The 18,893-nt window shown below is 58.4% G+C and overlaps 1 protein-coding gene across 3 annotated transcripts in view; it reads left to right on the top strand.

Annotated features, from left to right (window-relative positions):
- The window catches only part of PRKCB (protein kinase C beta), an 89,672-nt gene that overhangs the window by 26,556 nt on the left and 44,223 nt on the right, over nt 1-18,893 (top strand). For all 3 annotated transcript variants that reach the window (XR_010082511.1, XR_010082510.1, XM_063414139.1), the window contains exon 3: nt 13,227-13,309. Coding sequence is in view for 1 of the 3 variants with exons in the window: in XM_063414139.1 (XP_063270209.1) it covers nt 13,227-13,309 (83 nt within the window). In the remaining 2 variants the exon portion in view is untranslated. The remainder of the gene's footprint in view (nt 1-13,226; nt 13,310-18,893) is intronic.

Genomic DNA, 18,893 nt, shown 5'->3' on the forward strand with positions numbered 1-18,893 from the left:
GTGCCAGCTGCAGCCCTTTGAATGTCTTCAAGGCAGAGATGTTGCTGTGCAGTAACACCCGGTGCTGCAGCCTGCCAGGAGATCACGGCCCCTTTTCCAGGCGGGAAGAACCGCGGGGCCGTGCAATCCCCTCCCCTCCCCTCCCGGGCCGTGCAATCCCCTCCCCTCCCGGGCCGGGGGGCTGGAGCAGCGCCCGCCCTGCGGGGTCAGCGCTGGGGGCTCTGCTGCTCATGGAGCTGCTGGCAAACCTCGCCTGGGAAGTGAGCATTGCTCTCCTGGCTGGGGCCCAGGAGAGCAGCGAGCATCTTCCCTCCCTCCCTCCTTCCCTCCCTCCTTCCCTCCTTCTCTGTGCCCAGCAAGGTGCCAGGTGCCAAAACCCCACAAGGTCCAGCCAGGCTGGGCTGGCAGTTAGGGCTGCCCAGGGGTGGTCCTGGGATGCCCAGGGGATGCTCAGGGGCTGGTCCTGGGATGCCCAGGGGATGCTCAGGGGCTGGTCCTGGGATGCTCAGGGATGCTGCCCAGGGGCTGGATCCCCTGCCAGACCCTTGGCTTGGCCAGGGTCAGCCTCCCTGCTGGGATGAGCATCAGCCAAGCCAAGGAATGCCGAATGTTCATGAGGAGTCAGGAATGAGCATCCTGTGGGTGGCCCAGGGCTTTGTGGCCCAGCCCCGTGTGCTGCTGCTGGGGCTGCCCTGCTGCAGCCCCCCCTTCGCTGGAGCTGGTGTTTCCTGCACAGGAAGTGGCAGCGTTTCTTATCTTGGCAGCTCCCTCCCTCCCTCCCTCCCTCCCCAGCTTAGGGCTGAGCAGGGCTGAGAGCAGGTGGAAGGCAGGCTGTGGATGCTGCAGCCACGACTGGAGTGCTGCGTCCCCCAGGCCCTGTGCAGGGGCTGTTTTGGGAGGTCTGGCAGCAGGGAGGGGCCGGGCTGCTGCTGGAACAAAGCTGGGGGGGTGCAGCTCTGTGCCCAGCTCTGCCCATGCCTGATTTATGCCAGAACTGGGCAGAGCAGGGTCTCGGGAGGTGAGACTTGTCTGCTGAACGTCCCCCTGAGAGCTCCCGCTGCCCTGAGCTCAGCCTGGCTGTGGCCAGGTTCCCTGTGGGCATCCTTCCATCTTTTCCTTGGACTTTGGCTCTGCCCAGCTGCCCTTGATCCTCAGCACTGCTGTTTGTTCTCATGCAAAAAGGCCCGTGCTTGATAAACGGTTTTTTCCTCGACTGGAAGTTTTCCAAATCATTGAGATTTTTTTGTGATGTGTTTTTGCCTGCTCTCCTCACCAGCCTTCGTCTTGTCTCGTGGTGGGAGGCAGCGCTCTGAGGCTTTCCGAGGGATCGGCTGTCCCAGGACAAATCCCGTGGGAGTTTCTTCACAACACAAACTGGGACTGGAGCACTGCAGGAAGAGGGAGAGGAAGGAGCAGGGGGGAGGCTGCGACTGCAGCAGGGGTTGGGATGGTCTCATTTCCCATTTTATGGGGAAATTAGGAGAGGGTGTGAGATATTTTCCAGCGTGGTGCTTCTGGGAGGGTTTCACCTGGGGGATGCAGGGCTGGTTGGAGGCTGGCTGGGGAGGGGGTCTTGAAGCTGCCTGGCAACACCCAGGGTCCCCCCTTGCTGCTTTTCCCTGACACTTTAGCACAAGTGCTGGAGGGTCAGCCCTGGCTGATGGGGCTAACAGAGCACCTGGCACAGGCAAAGTGTTTCCAAAATAGCAATTTTTTTTCCTGAAAATCGTGCCAGGGCTGCTGGCCTGTCCCCTGGCACGCCCTGTGCCCGGCTGCAGCTCGGAGCCTTCGGCAGAGCCGTTCCCTGGAGCCTCAGCCCCGGCGCCTCCTGCCCCGGCGCGTCCTTCCCTCCTGACATCCAGCTTGTCACACAAACAGAGCTGCTGGCTGCCCCCGGGAGCTGGAGCTCGTCCACCTCTGCTCCACACGGTGCCCTCGTGGGTGATGGCGCTGGGATGGTGCTGGCAGAGGGGACCTGGGCTGGCTGAGGGACCCGGGGTGGAGGAAATGAGCTGGGGATGCTGCTCAGGGGCTGCGTCCTGGGGTGCTGCTCAGGGGCTGGTCCTGGGGTGCTGCTCAGGGGCTGGTCCTGGGGTGCTGCTCAGGGGCTGTGTCCTGGGGTGCTGCTCAGGGGTGGGGTCCTGGGGTGCTGCTCAGGGGCTGGTCCTGGGGTGCTGCTCAGGGGTGGGGTTCTGGGGTGCTGCTCAGGGGCTGTGTCCTGGGGTGCTGCTCAGGGGCGGGGTCCTGCCTGGTGCATCACCAAATCTGTGACCGACCTGGCTGCTGCTGTGAACAGGATTTATAAATTAGCAATAATATATTCCTAAGGAACATGCCCTGAACAATTTCCCAGCAGGGTCTGTGCCCTGCTCTCCTGGGGTCAGGGGTGTCTGGTCAGGCTGGGGCAGGGCTGGGGCAGGGCTGGGGCAGGGCTGGGGCAGCCAAGCTCTGTCCCTTGCTCAGCCACAGACCTGGTGTGTGCTTGGGACAAATTCTGCCTCCAGAGTGACTGGGGGTGAGAGCTGCTGGTGGCTTTTTGGGGAGCTCCTGTGGTGGGAAGTGGTGGTGAAGAACATCCCTCCCCTGCCTGCAGCAGCCCGGGGTGTCTGATCCTCCCACTGTGGTAGCAGGGAGCTCTTGAAAGCCAGGACCAAATCATGCTTGATTTTATTTCTCCTCTATTTTAGAACAGCCTCAGTGCCCCTGGAACAGCTCCTGGCTGAGTCTGTGGCTCACAGGGCGGCTGCTGGGTGCTCAGCCCCCAGGCTGGGTGCTGTGGGAGGGTGCAGAGCGTGGGGGGCCGGGGTGGAGCGTGGGGACTGTGAGTCAGCCCTGCCCGAGCAGATGGAGCTGCTGTGATAACGCTGCCGGGGCTGGGCGAGCGGAGCCGGGGGTGCTGGGGGTGCAGGGGGGCTCTGGGGGTGCAGAGGGGCTCTAGGGGTGCAGAGGGGCTCTGGGGGTGCAGAGGGGCTCTAGGGGTGCAGAGGGGCTCTGGGGGTGCAGAGGGGCTCTGGGGGTGCAGAGGGGCTCTAGGGGTGCAGGGGGCCTCTGGGGGCTCTGGGGGTGCAGGGGGGCTCTAGGGGTGCAGGAGGGGCAGTCCCCAGCCCCTGTGGCCCCTCAGAACCCCCTGAGCTGCAGAGTTCTGGGGACACGCTGCTCTTGCAGGGAGAATACAAAGGCAGGGGAGCCCTGGCCTGTGGCAGAGCTGGGGGCCTGAGCCTGTGCAGTGCTGGAGGAAGGGCTTGAAATAATGAGACAAACCCAACACCAGGAGAGAGAGGCCAGAGATGGACAGGGAAAGGTGCCTTGAGACAGTCTGAGCGCTGGGCTGGGCGCTGTGGGCAGGGGATGTGCCATGGCAGGAGCTCCTTGTGCCCAAAGTGCTGCCAGGGCAGGCTGGGGTTGGGAGGCGTCTTCCAAACCTCCTGTTCCAGTTCACGCCAGGGGTTGCTGTGCCTGGAAGGGCAGTGCTGTGCTGGTGGTGTGGCTGCAGAGGGGACACAGCCAGGGGCTGGTGGTGGAAAGCCAGGGCTGAGCACAGCAGCACAACCTCAACACCAAATCAATCCTCTTAGGCAGCTCCACCTCACCAGGGCCCTGGCTAATTGATGCTTTCACTTGTGCTTAAATTGAGCTGCTCATGTTCCTGGGTGTTCAAGGAACCCTTCAAACATTGCTCAGTGTATGGAGAACAAACCCTCCTAAGATGCTGCCAGCTCAAAATAAGCCTGAGGCAGCAGCAGGGAAGTCATTACTCTTCATATCGGACACAAAAAGAATATGTTTCTGTTGTGTTCATGATTATTTTTGTTTTCTGCACTTCCTGGAAAGCAAAGGGACCGTGCAGTGTTGTGGTTTTTTTTAGGAGTGCAGAGGGGAGCAGGATTACAGCCCGTGCTCTTTGCAGTGTGTAAATCCCTCCCTGCTGTGCAGTAACTCTGAGCTCGTGCTCTGCCCTTGGTGCTGCCTTGTTCAGAGAGCTTCAGTTGTTCCCATTTGTGGGGCTGGGACTGCGACCCTTGGCTCACTGCCACACTCCTGGAGGGGAGGGCTCTGGAAGGAGGACCCTTGGGAGGGCTCCCCAGCCCCTCACCTTGCAGGGTGTCCCTGTCCCCAGGCTGGAGCCACCTCTGTGCTGGTTCACGCTGGCTCTGGCCACCACCGGGGCGTTGGTGGCACCAGTGCTGGGACCACAGAGCTGAACTGGGGCCCTCTGAGTGCTGAAGGCTCCTCAGCAGCCTGATGTCCCTGCCCCTCCTGGGCTGTTTGCAGGTGCAGCAGTTCCCTGGGCAGTGCCACTTTTGGAAATAACACAGTGCTCAGAATATTCAGAATTAAGGGGGAAGGGGGGCGATGCAAGGAAGAAAATGGGAGCGAAGTTCCCCTCTCTGTCTTGGAGATAAGCTACAAAATCCAGCTTTAACTGAGTTTCATTATTAGCACTTTGGGGACTGGGTTTTTATCTGCCTTGAACAGGATTAATATGCTGTGACAAAAAGGAATGGCTTCAAAGCAGGCGAGCAGGCATCTTCTGGGGCTGGGAGCTGCAGGAGCCAAGGCTGGGCTGCTGGTGGGTTATCTGTGCTGGGGCTGCCCTCTGCTAATGCCTGACCTCTCCTCTGGGCTGCACTGATCCTGCCGGGACACCTTCCCATATTTCTCCCTCCTCTCAAGAGCCTGACCCAAAGTTTCAATTACAATATTAAATTACCAGGTCACCAGAGTCAAAGTAGGCTGCCAAGTTTTTAATGATCTTCTCTTTCTTCTCGTGTGGAGTTGGTTTGTTTTGGTGTTGTTTTTTTTTTTTTTTTTTCCGAGCCTCCTTTCCATCTCTGCACTTTTAATTGAGACCATCTGTAATTTAACACATCGCCACGGCGAGTTGTGTAACTGGTGCAGGGTTTTAGGAGGACTCGGTGCTCATCCTCAGGGACTGCAGCAGCTTTCCACTGTCTTCCAGCGCCTTCCTAAGAAATCCAGAACTAATTGCCAGGACCGTTTAATCTGCTCCCTCGGGGCTGTCATTAATCACTGAGCACTTATTTTTCATCTCTCACTGTGGAGATGCCGAGGGTGTCATTGTGGGGCTGGGGCTGCTCCTCAAGCTGCTGTGTGGGTGCTGGTGAGTGGAGCGGGCTGCAGGCACCAGGGGTGTCCCCGGGGTGTCCCCAGGGTGTCCCCAGGGTGTCCCCAGGGTCCCAGCCCCTTGCAAAGGCTCTGGGCTCAGAGGGGCTGCAGGGTGTCCTCACTGCCTGTCCCCGTTTGTCCAAGGTACCAGCCAGGTCTGTCCATCAGTTCTGCATCTCCAAAGCTTCTCCTCTGCCTGGCCTTGGCCAGCACCTGGCTGTCCCTGCCCCAGTGCCTGTGACCCCCCAGTCCTCAGTGTCCCTGCTTGCCTTGGCCCGGTGGCCCCAGGCCTGTCCCCTCCAGCCCGGGGTGTCCCTCTGGCGTGCCAGGCTCCTCTCCAGCTGCACCACAGGGCTCACAGCCCAGGCTTTAACAGGCACCTTAGGAGGGATTATTAACATGGAAAGAACCGAACTCCAACCTCAAACTGCCCTGTTCCTGTCGCTGCAGTGTGTGACCTGGCTGTAATTAAGGGCTGTAATTAAGGGCTGTAATTAAGGGCTGGGGGAAGCTCCTTCCCCTCCTGCAGGGCTGCTCTTGGGGTGGCAGTGTGGGAGCACCGGGCTGGGTCTGGGCAGGACAAAGGTGCCGCTTCCTTCTGCTGGCACGGAGCTTCCCTGCCAGCCCTGGCTGTGTCCTGGGGGCAGCAGGATCTGGGGAGAGGCTGAGCGGGGTAATGTGGTGTCTGCATGCCCTGGGGCCACCCCCACTGCAAAGAGCCCCTGTGAGAGCTCTCCAGGAGCTGCTGGTGGTCTCTCCACAGCTTGTTTTGTGGTGGGACTGGGCCATGCACCTGCATGGTCTGGGGAAGGCCCAGGGCAGGGGAAGAGCTGTTCCCCCACGGTGTCTTTGGATGTTGGGATGCTCTGCCCACTGCTCCCAAGCAGCTTTTTTGACCCAGGCAATTTGGGAGGGAAGCAGGAGCTGGACTTCTGCCATGCCCTGCGTGGAGGAACTCAGCCTCTGGCACATCACAGGTTCCTGTGCCAGCAGAGCCACAGAGCCTGGGCCAGCTGCACCAGTGGTGCTGCTCCCTGGCACAGCCCCTGTGCCCAGAGCCCTGCCCGTGGGGCTGCTGTGGCAGAATGAGGATCCCTGCCGGATCCAGACTGTGCTGCTGTCCCCACCCACTCCTCTTCCAGTGCCGGGGATGATTGATGCTCCTCATCCCGGGGATGATTGATGCTCCTCATCCCGCCGGGCCCCAGCACGTTCATTGTCATGCAGAGGATGTTGTCAGTTCATTCTGGTATTTCATGGAAAACTGCGGGCGGTTCGGGGTGCTTTGTTCATGAAGTCCTTCTGGGAGCACGTGGCTGGTCCCAGAACGCTCAACCCCTTCCAGTGAAGGAGGAATGTTGGCGGTGTCCCTCTGAGGAGCACAGGCACAGCAGCCTCCCTGCCCTCCTCCCAGCTGCCGGGGCTGGCTCTGGCCCTGGATCCACAGCAGTTCTCTCGGCCAGGTCTGACCCCAGAGGCTGCAGGGGCTGCCTGTGCCCGGCTCCGGCAGCAGAACTGGTGTCGGACCGTGGCATTCCCTGGAAGCTGGGCTGGGACTGCAGGAGGAGGGGGCAGTGTCTGACCCTGCGTCCCTGGGGTCTCTCCACCCTCCAGATGCACCAGGAGACCCCAGGCTCCCTCTTCTGCAAAGCCTTGTACTCCTGGTGTGCTCCTGAGCCCCGGATCAGGCGGGACAGGAGCTGGGGAGCGCCTCTCCCGCTGGATGGGGACACAACCTGCTGCTCCCAGGGCTGTCCTGGGGGCTCTGGAGCCCAGGGGCCTCTCGGGGGTGGAACTGGGGCACAAGAGGATTCACCTGCTGGGGTGATTCCCTGGGGGAGCTGTGGGTGCTGCTGGCACTGGCTGTGCTGGGTCAGAGCCTGGAGGGGGATATGGGGACAGCTGAGTGTGCTTCGAGCTGCCACCCTGCCACTGCCCCCCTGCCCCCCCGCCCCTCCCGAGGAGCTGGGGCTGTCCCCACCGAGGTCAGGGCTCAGCCCTGGGCTGGCTCCCCCAGCACAGCCGTGGTGGCTCGGTGCCCTCACCAGCCAGGGCTGAATTATTCAGCCTGAAAGTGAATCTGTTACAGCTCAGGATGGCAGCAACGCTGATGGAGTATTTAAATTCTGAGCCGATTTTCTGGGAGCCGGGACAGGCTCTCTAATGTAAAATTAATGTCTTTGTGTCTCTGGAAACAGCTCCAGCCCCGAGTGGGGGCAGCGGGGGCAGCCTGGGGAGCTGCAGCCCCTCTGCAGCACCCTGGGGCTCTTGCTCAGGGCTGGAGTTTCCCTCTCCCCCTCCCAAAGAGCAAACAGGCAGAAGAGTGAGGGGTCAGTTTTCCTGGAGAACTGGGAGATTTCCCTGTACAGCCAATGGGAGATGTGAGGAAAAACCTGGGTCTGGGTTTTTGGGCAGGTGAGGAGCCTAAGCTAATGAGGATATTTCAGCCTACTCTTTTAATGACAGGGATTTGCACAAATCAGCATTCCTGCTCTTCAGACAGGTAATTCCCAATTCCCATCACTGAGCTCCTCACCTGGAAAGGCTTTGGGAGGCCAGGAGGAGCTGGAACACGCTTCCCTCCCTTCAGGATGGGATATGGCATTGGCCAAGGGTTTGTGTCCATGCTCCCCCAGGCTCCAGGGGTGAGGAGAGCCGGGGCTGCTGGCAGGGTCTGGTGGGGTCCCTGCTCCAGGCCCCGCTGCCGGAGCCTCCCGGGGAGCAGAAGGGACAGTGCCAATTGCTTTTGTGATGGCTGGATGATTGTGTCACTTAAAAAAGATTCATCCTGCTGCTTTTGCTTCAGAAACCCCAGGAAATGCAGTTTTATCTTCCTGGAACTCAATGACACCTCTCTGGGCACTGGCTGGCCAGGCTGGGCCCCCTCGGGGCTGTGATGAGGTTTCTGTGTCCCACTGGCGCAGGATTAACTGGGCTGGGGAGGAATCCCTCCCTGGGATGGAACTCTGTGCAAGCAGAGCCTTCCAGAGGAACGGGCTGGGGACACCTCACGGAAGAGGAGCCTCTTGTGCTCTCCATCTCCCCCCTTTTCCTTAAGGATAAAGTCTCTTCTTTTCTCTTCTGTAAAAAACCCAAACCAGGCAGAAAGGCCGTTTCACTCTCCTTACCCCTGCACCCCCTTCATCCTCAGGTGGGATCCGTGGCTTCTCCTCCTCTCCTGGCTCCCAGTGGCCTCTGTCCCCTCCCTGCTCATCCCAGTGCCCAGTGGTGCAGACCAGCAGAATTCCAGTGTCTCCCAGAGGTTTCTCCTGGCTCCTTGGGGCTGCTGTGCCGTGGTGGAGCAGACACAGACCCAGGGAGGGAGGGAGGGTGTCCCTGGTGTCCCTGCCTGTGTCCTCCAGCCCAGGAGCACCCAGCGCAGAGCCCGGAGCTGCCCGGGACATCCCCACCCCTGGAGCTGTTCCTGGTGCTGTCCAGAAATCCCCGTGGATCACAGCTGTCTTTACTGTCTCCCTCTGGAGCTGACAGAGGGAAAACCGCTGAAGTCTGAGGAGCTCAAGATTGTTGTGCTGTAAGAACCCCAGAAAGCTTTTAACCAAAGCTGGGGATTAAATCCAAAGAGCGCAAATTTTAGCTCAGCTTCTCTCTCTGCGTGCTCTAAGTGATTAAAAGCTGTAAAGCGCTGTCAGAAATTCAGGACTTCCCCTCCTGGAGCCCTTCTTTCCCCTTATTTTATGATTACCATGCTTCACTGCCTCTGTTTGATGTCGTGAGTGTGATTTTTAGCATGGAATGGAAAGTCGTGGGCAGCTCTGGCTGGGGCACGTTTCAGTCCCTCACCGGGGCCAGGCTGGTGCCTCTGCCCCCGGGGGTTTGCCCAGCGTAGGTGGAGCAGCACAAAGCTCCCTTAAAAAGTCTTTTTCTCTCATTTTTGGTGTTATTTTGTTTCCTTCAGCTTTGCTAATCTGAATTCCAAGCTGTTTCCTAAAGCTGTTGTTGGTTGGGAAGTGGAGACGTTATCCAAATGAGAATATCCACAGGTTGGAAGGGAGCAGCTACACACTGAGATATGCTTGAAATAATCTTTGAGCTTCCCTGATATTGGAGCCATCTGCCAAAGCTCAGCTCTGTCAGCTCCCTGGGGATGGCTGAACCCCTCCCTGGCTTTGATTTTTACATGAATCTTGCTTGAACCCTCTTCTGTCTCTGTTAACTCTCCATCTGTCTCCCTTACTTGACATGCTGTATCTGAGACTGTTCCTGGTGCTTGCAGACCTCTCCCTGGCCTGGCGGAGGGGAACAAAGGCTTCCCTGCGGTGGGAATGTGTGTTCTGGGAAGGGGTGGGCTCAGGAGGCACCAGAGGTGACATCCCTGAATTATTCATTTCGCGAAGGACTCGGGGAAATTGATTATTCCCTTCCTCAGAACATTGGGACAAGGAGTTCATGCAATGAAATTAGAGCAACAAATGGAGCTCAAGTGGCAGGCAGGGCTGCTCGGTGGGCTGCCAGGCAGGGCTATTCCTGCAGGGAGCTGTTTGTCAGGGCTTGGGGAGGGCTGGGTGCCTTCCTGCGGCTGAGCACGTTCCATGTGCCAGGCTGGGGGCACGGGGGCTTTGTCACCCCCAGCCAGCCCTGCCCCTCCGTGTGCCAGGGGTGCCACGGGTCCGTGCTCCTCAGGATGGGCCCAGCAGCCTCTGCAGTTTGCCAGTGGAAGGCTGGCTTGAGCTGGGCTTTGCCATCCCTGGGAATACCTGTGCTTGTGCTGGGCTGGCTCCCAGGGCAGCCTGGGGCCTGCATAAGGAGCTTAAAGCTTTGGTAAAGGGCTTTTCCTGGGAGAAACCCCGGCCTAGGAGGGATTTGGTATTCTGAGAGCAAATCTGCGGGCATGGCGTTATCTTTGGGCAAAGTGCCCGAGCGTGTGAGGGGAGAGGAGAGAAGGCAGGTGAGGGATGGCAGGGAAACCTCCTGAGCTGGTTCACATGCTGAGAGCAGGGGAGGAGGGGATGCCCTGTGGGAGCAAGGAGCCCCAGGGCTGGGAACGCTGCTCTGGGATCAGCAGCAGCCGGAGCCGCTGCTGAGCCTCTGCTGCTGCTGCTGCTGCTGCTGCTGCTGCTGCTGCAGGAATCTGCAGGTCCTGCTGCAGGAATTTGCTGCTGCTGCTGCAGGAATCTGCAGGTCCAGCTGCAGGAATTTGCTGCTGCTGCTGCAGGGATTTGCAGCGCCGTTCCAAAGCCTGCAGGCAGCCAAGTGCTCCCAGCCCCACGCTCTGCTGGAAGCTGGAATTCTGCAGCCTGTGCCCCTGCACCCCGGGGACACCCTGAGCCTGCTGGGGCTGGGGCAGCTCTGCTGGGCTGCCCCGCAGGGCCCTTCCCAGGACAGCCCTTCCCGCTCCGGAGCTGCAGCCGGACGTGTTTTCTGCAGCCTTCAAACGCCTGGAACACGTCCTGATGTGGTTTCACTGATTGGCAGCTCCTGGAATCAGTAGGGAATCAGCAGGGAAACTGCTCCGTGGTTTTTCTGGAGGGTTTTTGAGCAGTTGTTTAAGCCAAGACGCCTTTCTGTGTGTGTGTATATATATATATATATTTAAGCAATACTGTGTTAGCATTTTCTAGCATTTTCTCTCTTTTCATCCTCCACAATAAGACATTTCCTAGGGTTTCAGAATGCCCTGCTGCTGTTGTGGTTTCATAGCTCTCAAACCCAACCCTCCAGGAGATCTTTCTTCCCAGGACTGTGTCAGGATCCCAGGGAACAGAGGTGTGTGATCTTGCCCTGAGGTTTTGGTGCAAATATTTTCATATCTGAGACACTGTGCTGGGGCTGCTGTGAAAAATGTGCGTTCCAGCAAATCCCCTAAGGCTGTGGAGAGTTGCTGGGCTTGGGGCTCTGCCTCTTGCCTTCCCTAGGTTTATGTCTTTCCCTTCTCCCAGGACAGGGACGTCTCCCCAGGGCCCTGCAATGGAGCTGGCCCTGAAGGAGAGTTTAGGGCCAGGAAATCCTCCTACAGTAAGGAATACAAAAGGTTAATCTTTCATCCTTGTTGTGTACAAATGACTTGGGATGTTTGTAGCCAACCAGTGGGATTTGATAACTTTATTACCCAAATAATAAGATTTACAAATTAACTGTCTAATTAGCAACCTGGGAAAGCTGCTGCTCGTGCTGGGGTTTCTAAACTGACAAAGACACGGGCTGAAGCTGCTGAAGTGTGATGACAGCAGGAGGGCACGGCAGTGGGAAGAGCTCTGCAACCTCCTCACATCCACTGGGCAGGCCACATGCAGGAGCTGGGGCAGGATCACTGCCATGGGATCCTGCTCCTGAGTCCTTCTGTCAGCCCTAATTCCCTTTTGCATGGATGGAGCGCTCACCTAAGCACAGGAGGAGTTCCAGTGCATCCTCCTGAGGCTTGTGCAGCTTCCTGGGAAGCTGTGGATGCAAAGCCCCAGTGCTGCTGGGGCAGAGGGCTCTGCTTGCCCTTGGATGTAGGGAAGTGTTCTGCTTGCCCACCTTCCAGTGGATTATCCTTCCGTAGGTTAGAATCACAGAATTCTGGAATGGTTTGGGTGGGAAGGGATTTTAAAGCCCATCCAGTGCCACCCTTGCCCTGATCAGGGACACCTTCCACCACCCAGGTTGTTCCAAGCCGTGTCCAGCCTGGCCTTGGGCACTGCCAGGGACGGCCTTTAGGGTCCCTTCCCACCCAAACCATTCCATGCTGGGTTCAGCCTGGTGGCACTCTGGTTTCCTCTGCTGAGCTGGAGGGGTCCCAGCCCCACTGGGGAGCTCCCACCACAGCCCAGGCTCTGGGCTGTCACGGGGCTCGCTGAGTTTGTACACACACTTCAGGAGAAATCCCTGCTAATAGAGTTCTAATTTCTTCCTTCCTGCTTCCCAGATGCTTCTGTCTCCATATACAAATGACAGAAATGGTGAGCAATGCTTTCAAGAAAATGTTTGTTTGTTTGACTCAGAAAAGCAAGTGAGAGGTCCTGCAAGGAGAGAGCTCTTGGCAGCTGTTCTGCCTCTAAAACCTTCTGGGTTTGTTTTTGTTCACAATGGAAAATGTGAAAAGGAAAATGAATTTACAGCTGCACGTAGCAGGGCATAAAGAGGGGGTTGTGAAGTTCATGGCCAGTGTCACTTGCCTTTTCCTCGTTCCTTAGGAAAGGTCCCCTATTGCTGCACCCGGAGCTTGCACCGTTCTTGCACAGCTCAGTTTGGTTCCTGTGCTCTGTCTCCAAACCTCAGTCCCTGCTCCTCATCTTCCAGAGGCTTTTATTCAGTGTAGCTACAGCTCTTGGGAAAAGGGTGTGGTAGATGGGAGAGCCGCAGGGTCAGGGGGCCTGAGACTCTTGGAGGAGGGTCTGGCCATCAATTTGTCACCTACAGTGACAAATGATTCTTTAAGGTCTGTCACCGAAGGTGAGGTGCTTATTTGGCATTTGGGGAAAAAATCAGCCTTGGAATAGAGAGCTTTGACTGCACAAACTGCAGAAACCGTGCTGGCAGCTCCAGGCTGGCACGTGCTGAAAGGGTTGGTGGCTCAGGGGATGGGGGTTCAGCTCTGGACACTTCTGCCGGGGAGTCAGGGCAGTGGCACTCGGGATTGATTTCCCTGCGCCGCTCCCAGAAGGGCAAGGCTGGCATTGACGTGTGTGAGGGGAGGAAGATGTGCGTGTCTTCTGGTCTGGCAAACGGAGGCTGGGGAGATGCTGAAGAAAAGCAGAGCTGTGGGAGGAAAATTGCCCACCTGTTCCCTTCGGTACAATCTTCCATTTTTGGCCACATGCACTTTTCAGCTCAGATCCCCGCGAGCGCCAGATTCTCCCTCTCTTTATTCCCGGCGGTGACCTCAGAGCGTGTGCCACGAGTGCCAGTGAGCTCAGAGCAACAGAAGTGTTCCCAGCCCTCCTCTGACGCTCACCCAACACTTTGTTCAGCCGAGTTTTCCCAAAATGCCTGCTCTGCTCGGGGATATTCCGTGAGGTTTAAAGATCCTCAGCACAGGTTTGCCTGACAAACCTCCCGGGGCCGCTCAGGAACGCGACACTGCAGGGGTTTGGTGTCACCTCTTGGCTCTGTGGTGCCAGCGCCGTGCCCCTGACCCTGTCCCTGTGTTCTCTTTGCAGTTTGCTGCTTCGTGGTGCACAAGAGGTGCCATGAGTTCGTCACCTTCTCCTGCCCCGGCGCCGACAAGGGCCCTGCCTCGGATGTAAGTACGGAGCTGCTGCGGGGCCGTGCCTGGCACGGGACAGTGCCTGGCACGGGGCACTGCCTGGCACAGGGTGGGGCTCGCCAGGCTCACAGAACCTGCAGGAGGGGCTTCTCCAGCTGCCCCGGCTGGGGGCACCCCGGGCTGTTGTCTCACGGGCATCTCTAGTGTATGGCACGGTTTAGGTTGCAAAAGCCTCCAAGAATCAACAAGTCCAACCATCCCCAGCACTTCCAAGGCTGCCACCACCCCACATCCCCACGTGACACATCCACATGGCTTTTAAATCCCTTCAGGGACTGGCATTCTGTAGTTGTGGGGAGTCTCATAGGTTTTTGGGATACTCAAACCACCCAATAACTTGTGCTCAGCAGAGCAGAGGGCACACATGGGGAGGCAGAGATTCCCCTTTGGGGCTGAGCCTGCAGCTTTGCCCCAATGTCCTCCTATCCCTTGTGTCAGAAATCCACCCAAACACTTCCTAGCTAAGCCCCCATCCTCGTTTCCCCCAGGATTTTATTTCCAGGGGATGCCCTGGCTGGGGCAGCGGAGCTGGGCTCTGCCAGCACCACTCAGGCCTGTCTGGCAGGTTCTGTGCTGTGGAAACTGCCTAATTTGGGGAACTGCTGGGAGAGAGGAGCTCGAATTGGGGAAACGACAGAGCACCACAGCTCTCACCCTTAAAAATAGAAGTGGTGGGAGCAGGCGGCGTACCAGGCTGCGGAAGGTGGAGGCTCAACACGGGTGGTGGCCACCCTCCCCAGAGGGGCTGTGCCCTGTGCCCTGTGCCGGGGCTGTGCCCTGTGCCCTGTGCCGGGGCTGTGCCCTGTACTGGGGCTGTGCCCTGTCCCTGCGTGTGCCACGCTCAGGGAGAGCTGGCAGTGCCCGAGCCCTCACAGCCCTTGGGCCCTTTGCTGTGCTCGATGTGGCACTGCCAGGTGTGGCTGCAGCCCTGATGCTCTTGGTGCCTCTCTGCTCTGTCACCTCACACACACAGACAGCGGCACTGGGAGCCCCTGGGCTGTCTGACCCGCTGTGGGGGTCAGTGTCACCCCAATCTCTGCTTTCAGGGCTGTTGAGGTCCCTGTGCATGCAGAGATGCAATCTGCCTGCCCGGGCTCCAGTGCAGTGCCAGGGGAGGGAGCTGTGGCTGGGCAGAGCCCTGCCTGTGCCCGGGCAGGGTGTTCTGCCCTCCCTGGCAGCAGCCCTGCCCCAGCCGTGGCACACAGGGCCCTGGGGCAGGCAGGTCCCAGCTGGGCTCTGCAGCAGCCCTGGGTGACCCTGGGCAGCCTCTGCCCAGGGAGGGAAAGGGTCTGAATTGAATTGTCACGAATTTGACAGACCCCGCCCCACAGCAGGGCTGGGGTAAAGGGCTCAGCCACATTCCCTGTCACTCACTGCCATCCCTGGGGGGACATCAGCACCACGGCACAGGCAGCAGGCAGGGAGCAGCTGCCCAGCACTGTTAATTAATCTTTTAACACATAACTTTGGAAAATGAAGATGGAGTACAGTTCTTGGGACTAAGGCAGGGAGAAAATGGCCCTTTTATAGCTTTTTTTTTCTCTTTTATTTTTTATTATTTTTTCTATTTTTTTCTCTTCAGCAAAGGCTGCCAGAGCCCCTTTGGGTCTGTCCCCTGCCCGTCTGACATGGGGGTGTCACTGGGGGATGCAGGCAGGGCAGGCTTCCTTCCTCCTGCACTGTCAGTCTTGCTCTTACAGCAGCATAATTATATCTATAATATATCATATTTGTAATTATATAATCATATCATCCTTGAGGAGCTTTGAATCAGGAGAGGAAGAACTACTCCAGCACACAGCAATGCCTTGTTGGCCTCAGGAATGAGCCAGGGGTTTGCTCTGGATGGTGGAAAGCCGGAGCCTCCCTCTGCCCCGGGGCTGCTGAGATCGGTGTGAATCCGGAGCTGGGGGCAGATCTGGTGCCATCAGGCTGTGCTGCTCACAGGGATGTGCTTCTGCAGCTGCTGCAGCGAGCTGGCAGCTCTTCCACAAACACAAATCTCCAGTGAATCCCACAGAAAGAAGGAATTTGATTTATTGCGGGTGCCAAACCTGGCCGTGGGTTCATCCCTGCGCTGGGCCAGTGGTTCTGCTGAGCTGGGGAGGGAAGGAGCCGTGCAGGGAGCTCAGCAGGGCAGGGCTGCAGGCTGGGCTGGGGCGTTGCTGCCAGCTGGGATCCCAGAGCTGCTCTTCCCTGTGGCCTGGACCTGGAGCCCAGGGAAAAAAATGTGCCAAAAGAAAAATATCTTCTAACTTTGCTCCCTGATCTCTGTGTCTTCATAGTGCTGGAGAACTGAGAAAACCACCTTGCACCTGTACAGTGCTCATGGTCTACCCAAATGTTTACTTGCTAACAACTGGGTAATTCTAATTTTGAGGCAGAACTCTGCAGCTGCAGCTCAGGGGGTGCAGAAGTGCTGCAGGGATGGAGGCTGGTGCATGCAGAGAGAACCCGGGGGGAGCTGGTGTTGCACGCCTGGGGAGCAGAGCAGAATCCCTGGAGCCCAGTGAAATGTCAGAGTCTCTGTCACTGTTGAGTGCTCCCACTTTGGGCTGTTTCTGTTTGATCTGGTTGTGTTTGAACCTCCTTGAGGAGAGCGAGAGCGTGGCTGTGTGTTTAACCTTGCCAAGGCTGCCGAGCAGGAGCTTCCATCTGGGAGAGAGGACTAATTACATATGATAGCGTCTCCAAGCAGGAAAAAATGAAAGATTAATTGCTTCTTGCAGCAGGGAATGGAGCTGGAGCTGGAGCTGCTGGTGCTGTGTTTGTGCTGCACGGGTCTGCAGGCATGGCAGGACTTGTGTCCCACACTGATCCTGTGTGCATGGAGCCCCTCCTGAAGGGAGAAATCTGAAATGCTCCAAAGGGGCATCCCCAGGCTCAGCTCTGCTGCTCTTCATTCCCAGCTCGGGCACTCCTGCCTGTCCTGTTGGCAGGAGGCAAAGCTGGAGTGACCGCTGGGCTGGAGTGACTGACCAGTGGTTAGTTAGGGTTAGGGGTTAGGGTTAGGGTTAGGGTTAGGGGTTAGGTCCCCCCAACAACCAGTGTGTGACTGACCCACAGCAGTGACTGACCCACAGCAGTGACTGACCCACAGCAGTGACTGACCCACAGCAGTGTGTGACTGACCCACAGCAGTGACTGACCCACAGCAGTGACTGACCCACAGCGAGGTCTCCAGGACCCAGAGTCAGCCTGTGTAAATGTATTCCAGTTGCCAAACCTAATTATAGCTGGAGCTATTAGTAGAATGCATAATTATTTAAATTGTAGACAAAATAATCATTAAAATGACCTTCTTTGCATGATCCTGTTAAAGGTCATCTAATCAGGATGTGTTAATAAATATCAGAGTTGCTCTGGGAAGGTAACGGGCCAGTGTAGCTACATTTCAATTTTGTGTGTAAATTTTGTGGCTTGGGGAGAGGATTTCAGGAAGGATTTCAGGAAGGATTTCAGGAAGGATTTCAGGAAGGATTTCTCCATGGGGAGGGCTCCATGCCATGCCCCCAGGCCCCCTCTCACCCCGGAGCTGGCTCCGAGCTCAGGACCCCCTCTCTCCCTGCAGCTCCCGCTCCTCTGGGCTGCCCTGGCCGGCGCTTTGGCAAATCCTCACAGCCTTCCTGCAACTTGCTGCTTTCTGTTGTCCTGCTAATTAACTTCTCCAGCTCTCGTGCTGTGCCATCTGCCCCTGGAGCGGGGGCACCTGCTGGCTGTGGCAGCTCCCGTGGGATGAAGATGTCTCTGCCTCGCTCCCTCCCGGCACCTTCTGGCGCCTGCCCGGCCCCGCCAGGGCCTGGCTCTTCCTCCTGCCAGGCTGCCACGGCTTCAGCCCTGAGAGTGAGAGCTCCTCCCTGCCTGCCCGGGGTGGGCAGGGACCTGGTGACCCCAGAGCAGAGGCAGCCCTGCCCGGAGGAGGGGCTGGAGCAGGTCCGTGCCCTTCCTGGCTCTGCAGTGCCGGGGCTGAGCTGGGTCTGTGCCTCTCTGGAGGGGATGGGATGAGGTGGGTGGTGCAGCTGTCCCCACCCGGCTGGCACCTGCAGGAGGAGTTTCGGGGGTCTCTGTGCTGCGCCAGCCCCTGGGGGCTGCAGAGAAGGTGCCGTGGGAGCCCCGCTCTCCTGGAGGGGCAATGAAATAATTCCCGAGGCATGTGTGAGTTACCAAATGTGTCTGAAGGATGTGGAGATGCAAACGCTGTTCCAGGAGAGCAGCTGAGCTCGGCTTTTTTCTGCTGCTGGGAAAGGGAGAGTGTTTTATTTGGTGCTGGCAGCAGCAGCCAGAGAAGAACAACTGTCATCCGTATCCCTCTGCAGTTGTCTGACGAGAGGATGAGATCTTCTGTCAATAAAAATGGATTTACTGGTGGGGAGCTGCCGGGGCAGGCTGTGTTTGACACGGGAGCAGCCCCAGCGCGGTGCCGGTGCCCGCGGCCGTGTCTGCTGCAGCTCCTTCCCTGGGAGCTCTGTACTCCTGCTGCTCCTTCCCCGGGAGCTGCCTCCTCCTGCTGCCCCATCCTCTGAGCTCTCTCCTCCTGCTGCCCCATCCCCAGAGCTCTCTCCTCCTCTGCCCCTTCCCCTGAGCTCTCTCCTCCTCTGCCCCATCCCCTGAGCTCTCTCCTCCTCTGCCCCTTCCCCTGAGCTCTCTCCTCCTCTGCCCCATCCCCTGAGCTCTCTCCTCCTCTGCCCCATCCCCTGAGCTCTCTCCTCCTCTGCCCCATCCCCTGAGCTCTCTCCTCCTCTGCCCCTTCCCCTGAGCTCTCTCCTCCTCTGCCCCTTCCCCTGAGCTCTCTCCTCCTCTGCCCCATCCCCTGAGCTCTCTCCTCCTCTGCCCCATCCCCTGAGCTCTCTCCTCCTCTGCCCCATCCCCTGAGCTCTCTCCTCCTCTGCCCCTTCCCCTGAGCTCTCTCCTCCTCTGCCCCTTCCCCTGAGCTCTCTCTTCCTCTGCCCCTTCCCCTGAGCTCTCTCCTCCTCTGCCCCTTCCCCTGAGCTCTCTCCTCCTCTGCCCCTTCCCCTCGGCCCCGTGCTCTGGGGCGCTGTGAGCTGCAGGGGAGGTGCTGCTGTCACCCCCCAGGACAGCAATGTCACAGCGCCTTTACGGTGGCACAGGCTGGGACAGGCTGCCCGGGAGGAGTGAGGGCGGCACAAAGGATGCTCCAGCTCGCTGCTGGGGCCCCAAACAGGACCTGTTTCTCTCTGGTGTGTGCCCTGCCCTGGGCGCTGTGTGTGATTTTTTGTGGCTCTTCCCAGTGACACAAAGCCCCACCACCCTCTCTCCCTTGTTTGGGAACAGTTCCTGGCGTGGTTTGTGCTGGGCCCTGGAGCTGTGTCCCAGCAGAGGTTTTGTGCAGGCAGGTGGGTGCCTGGCCAGGGCAGCAGCTCCCAGGCAGGGCTGGGCCCTGTCCCTGCTGTGTGGCTCTAGGAGCGGCTGGCACAGTGGCAGGATGTCACCTGGAGCTGTCCCCTGCCACCCCTGAGCCAGCCTCCTGCAATCCATGCTTTCCCTGGAGGGGGTGACAGACCACTCCTGCCTGCTGAGAGTCCTTCCCTGCATACCCAGG

Source organism: Prinia subflava, chromosome 17, assembly GCF_021018805.1.
Source record: "Prinia subflava isolate CZ2003 ecotype Zambia chromosome 17, Cam_Psub_1.2, whole genome shotgun sequence".
Classification (NCBI taxonomy): domain Eukaryota; kingdom Metazoa; phylum Chordata; class Aves; order Passeriformes; family Cisticolidae; genus Prinia; species Prinia subflava.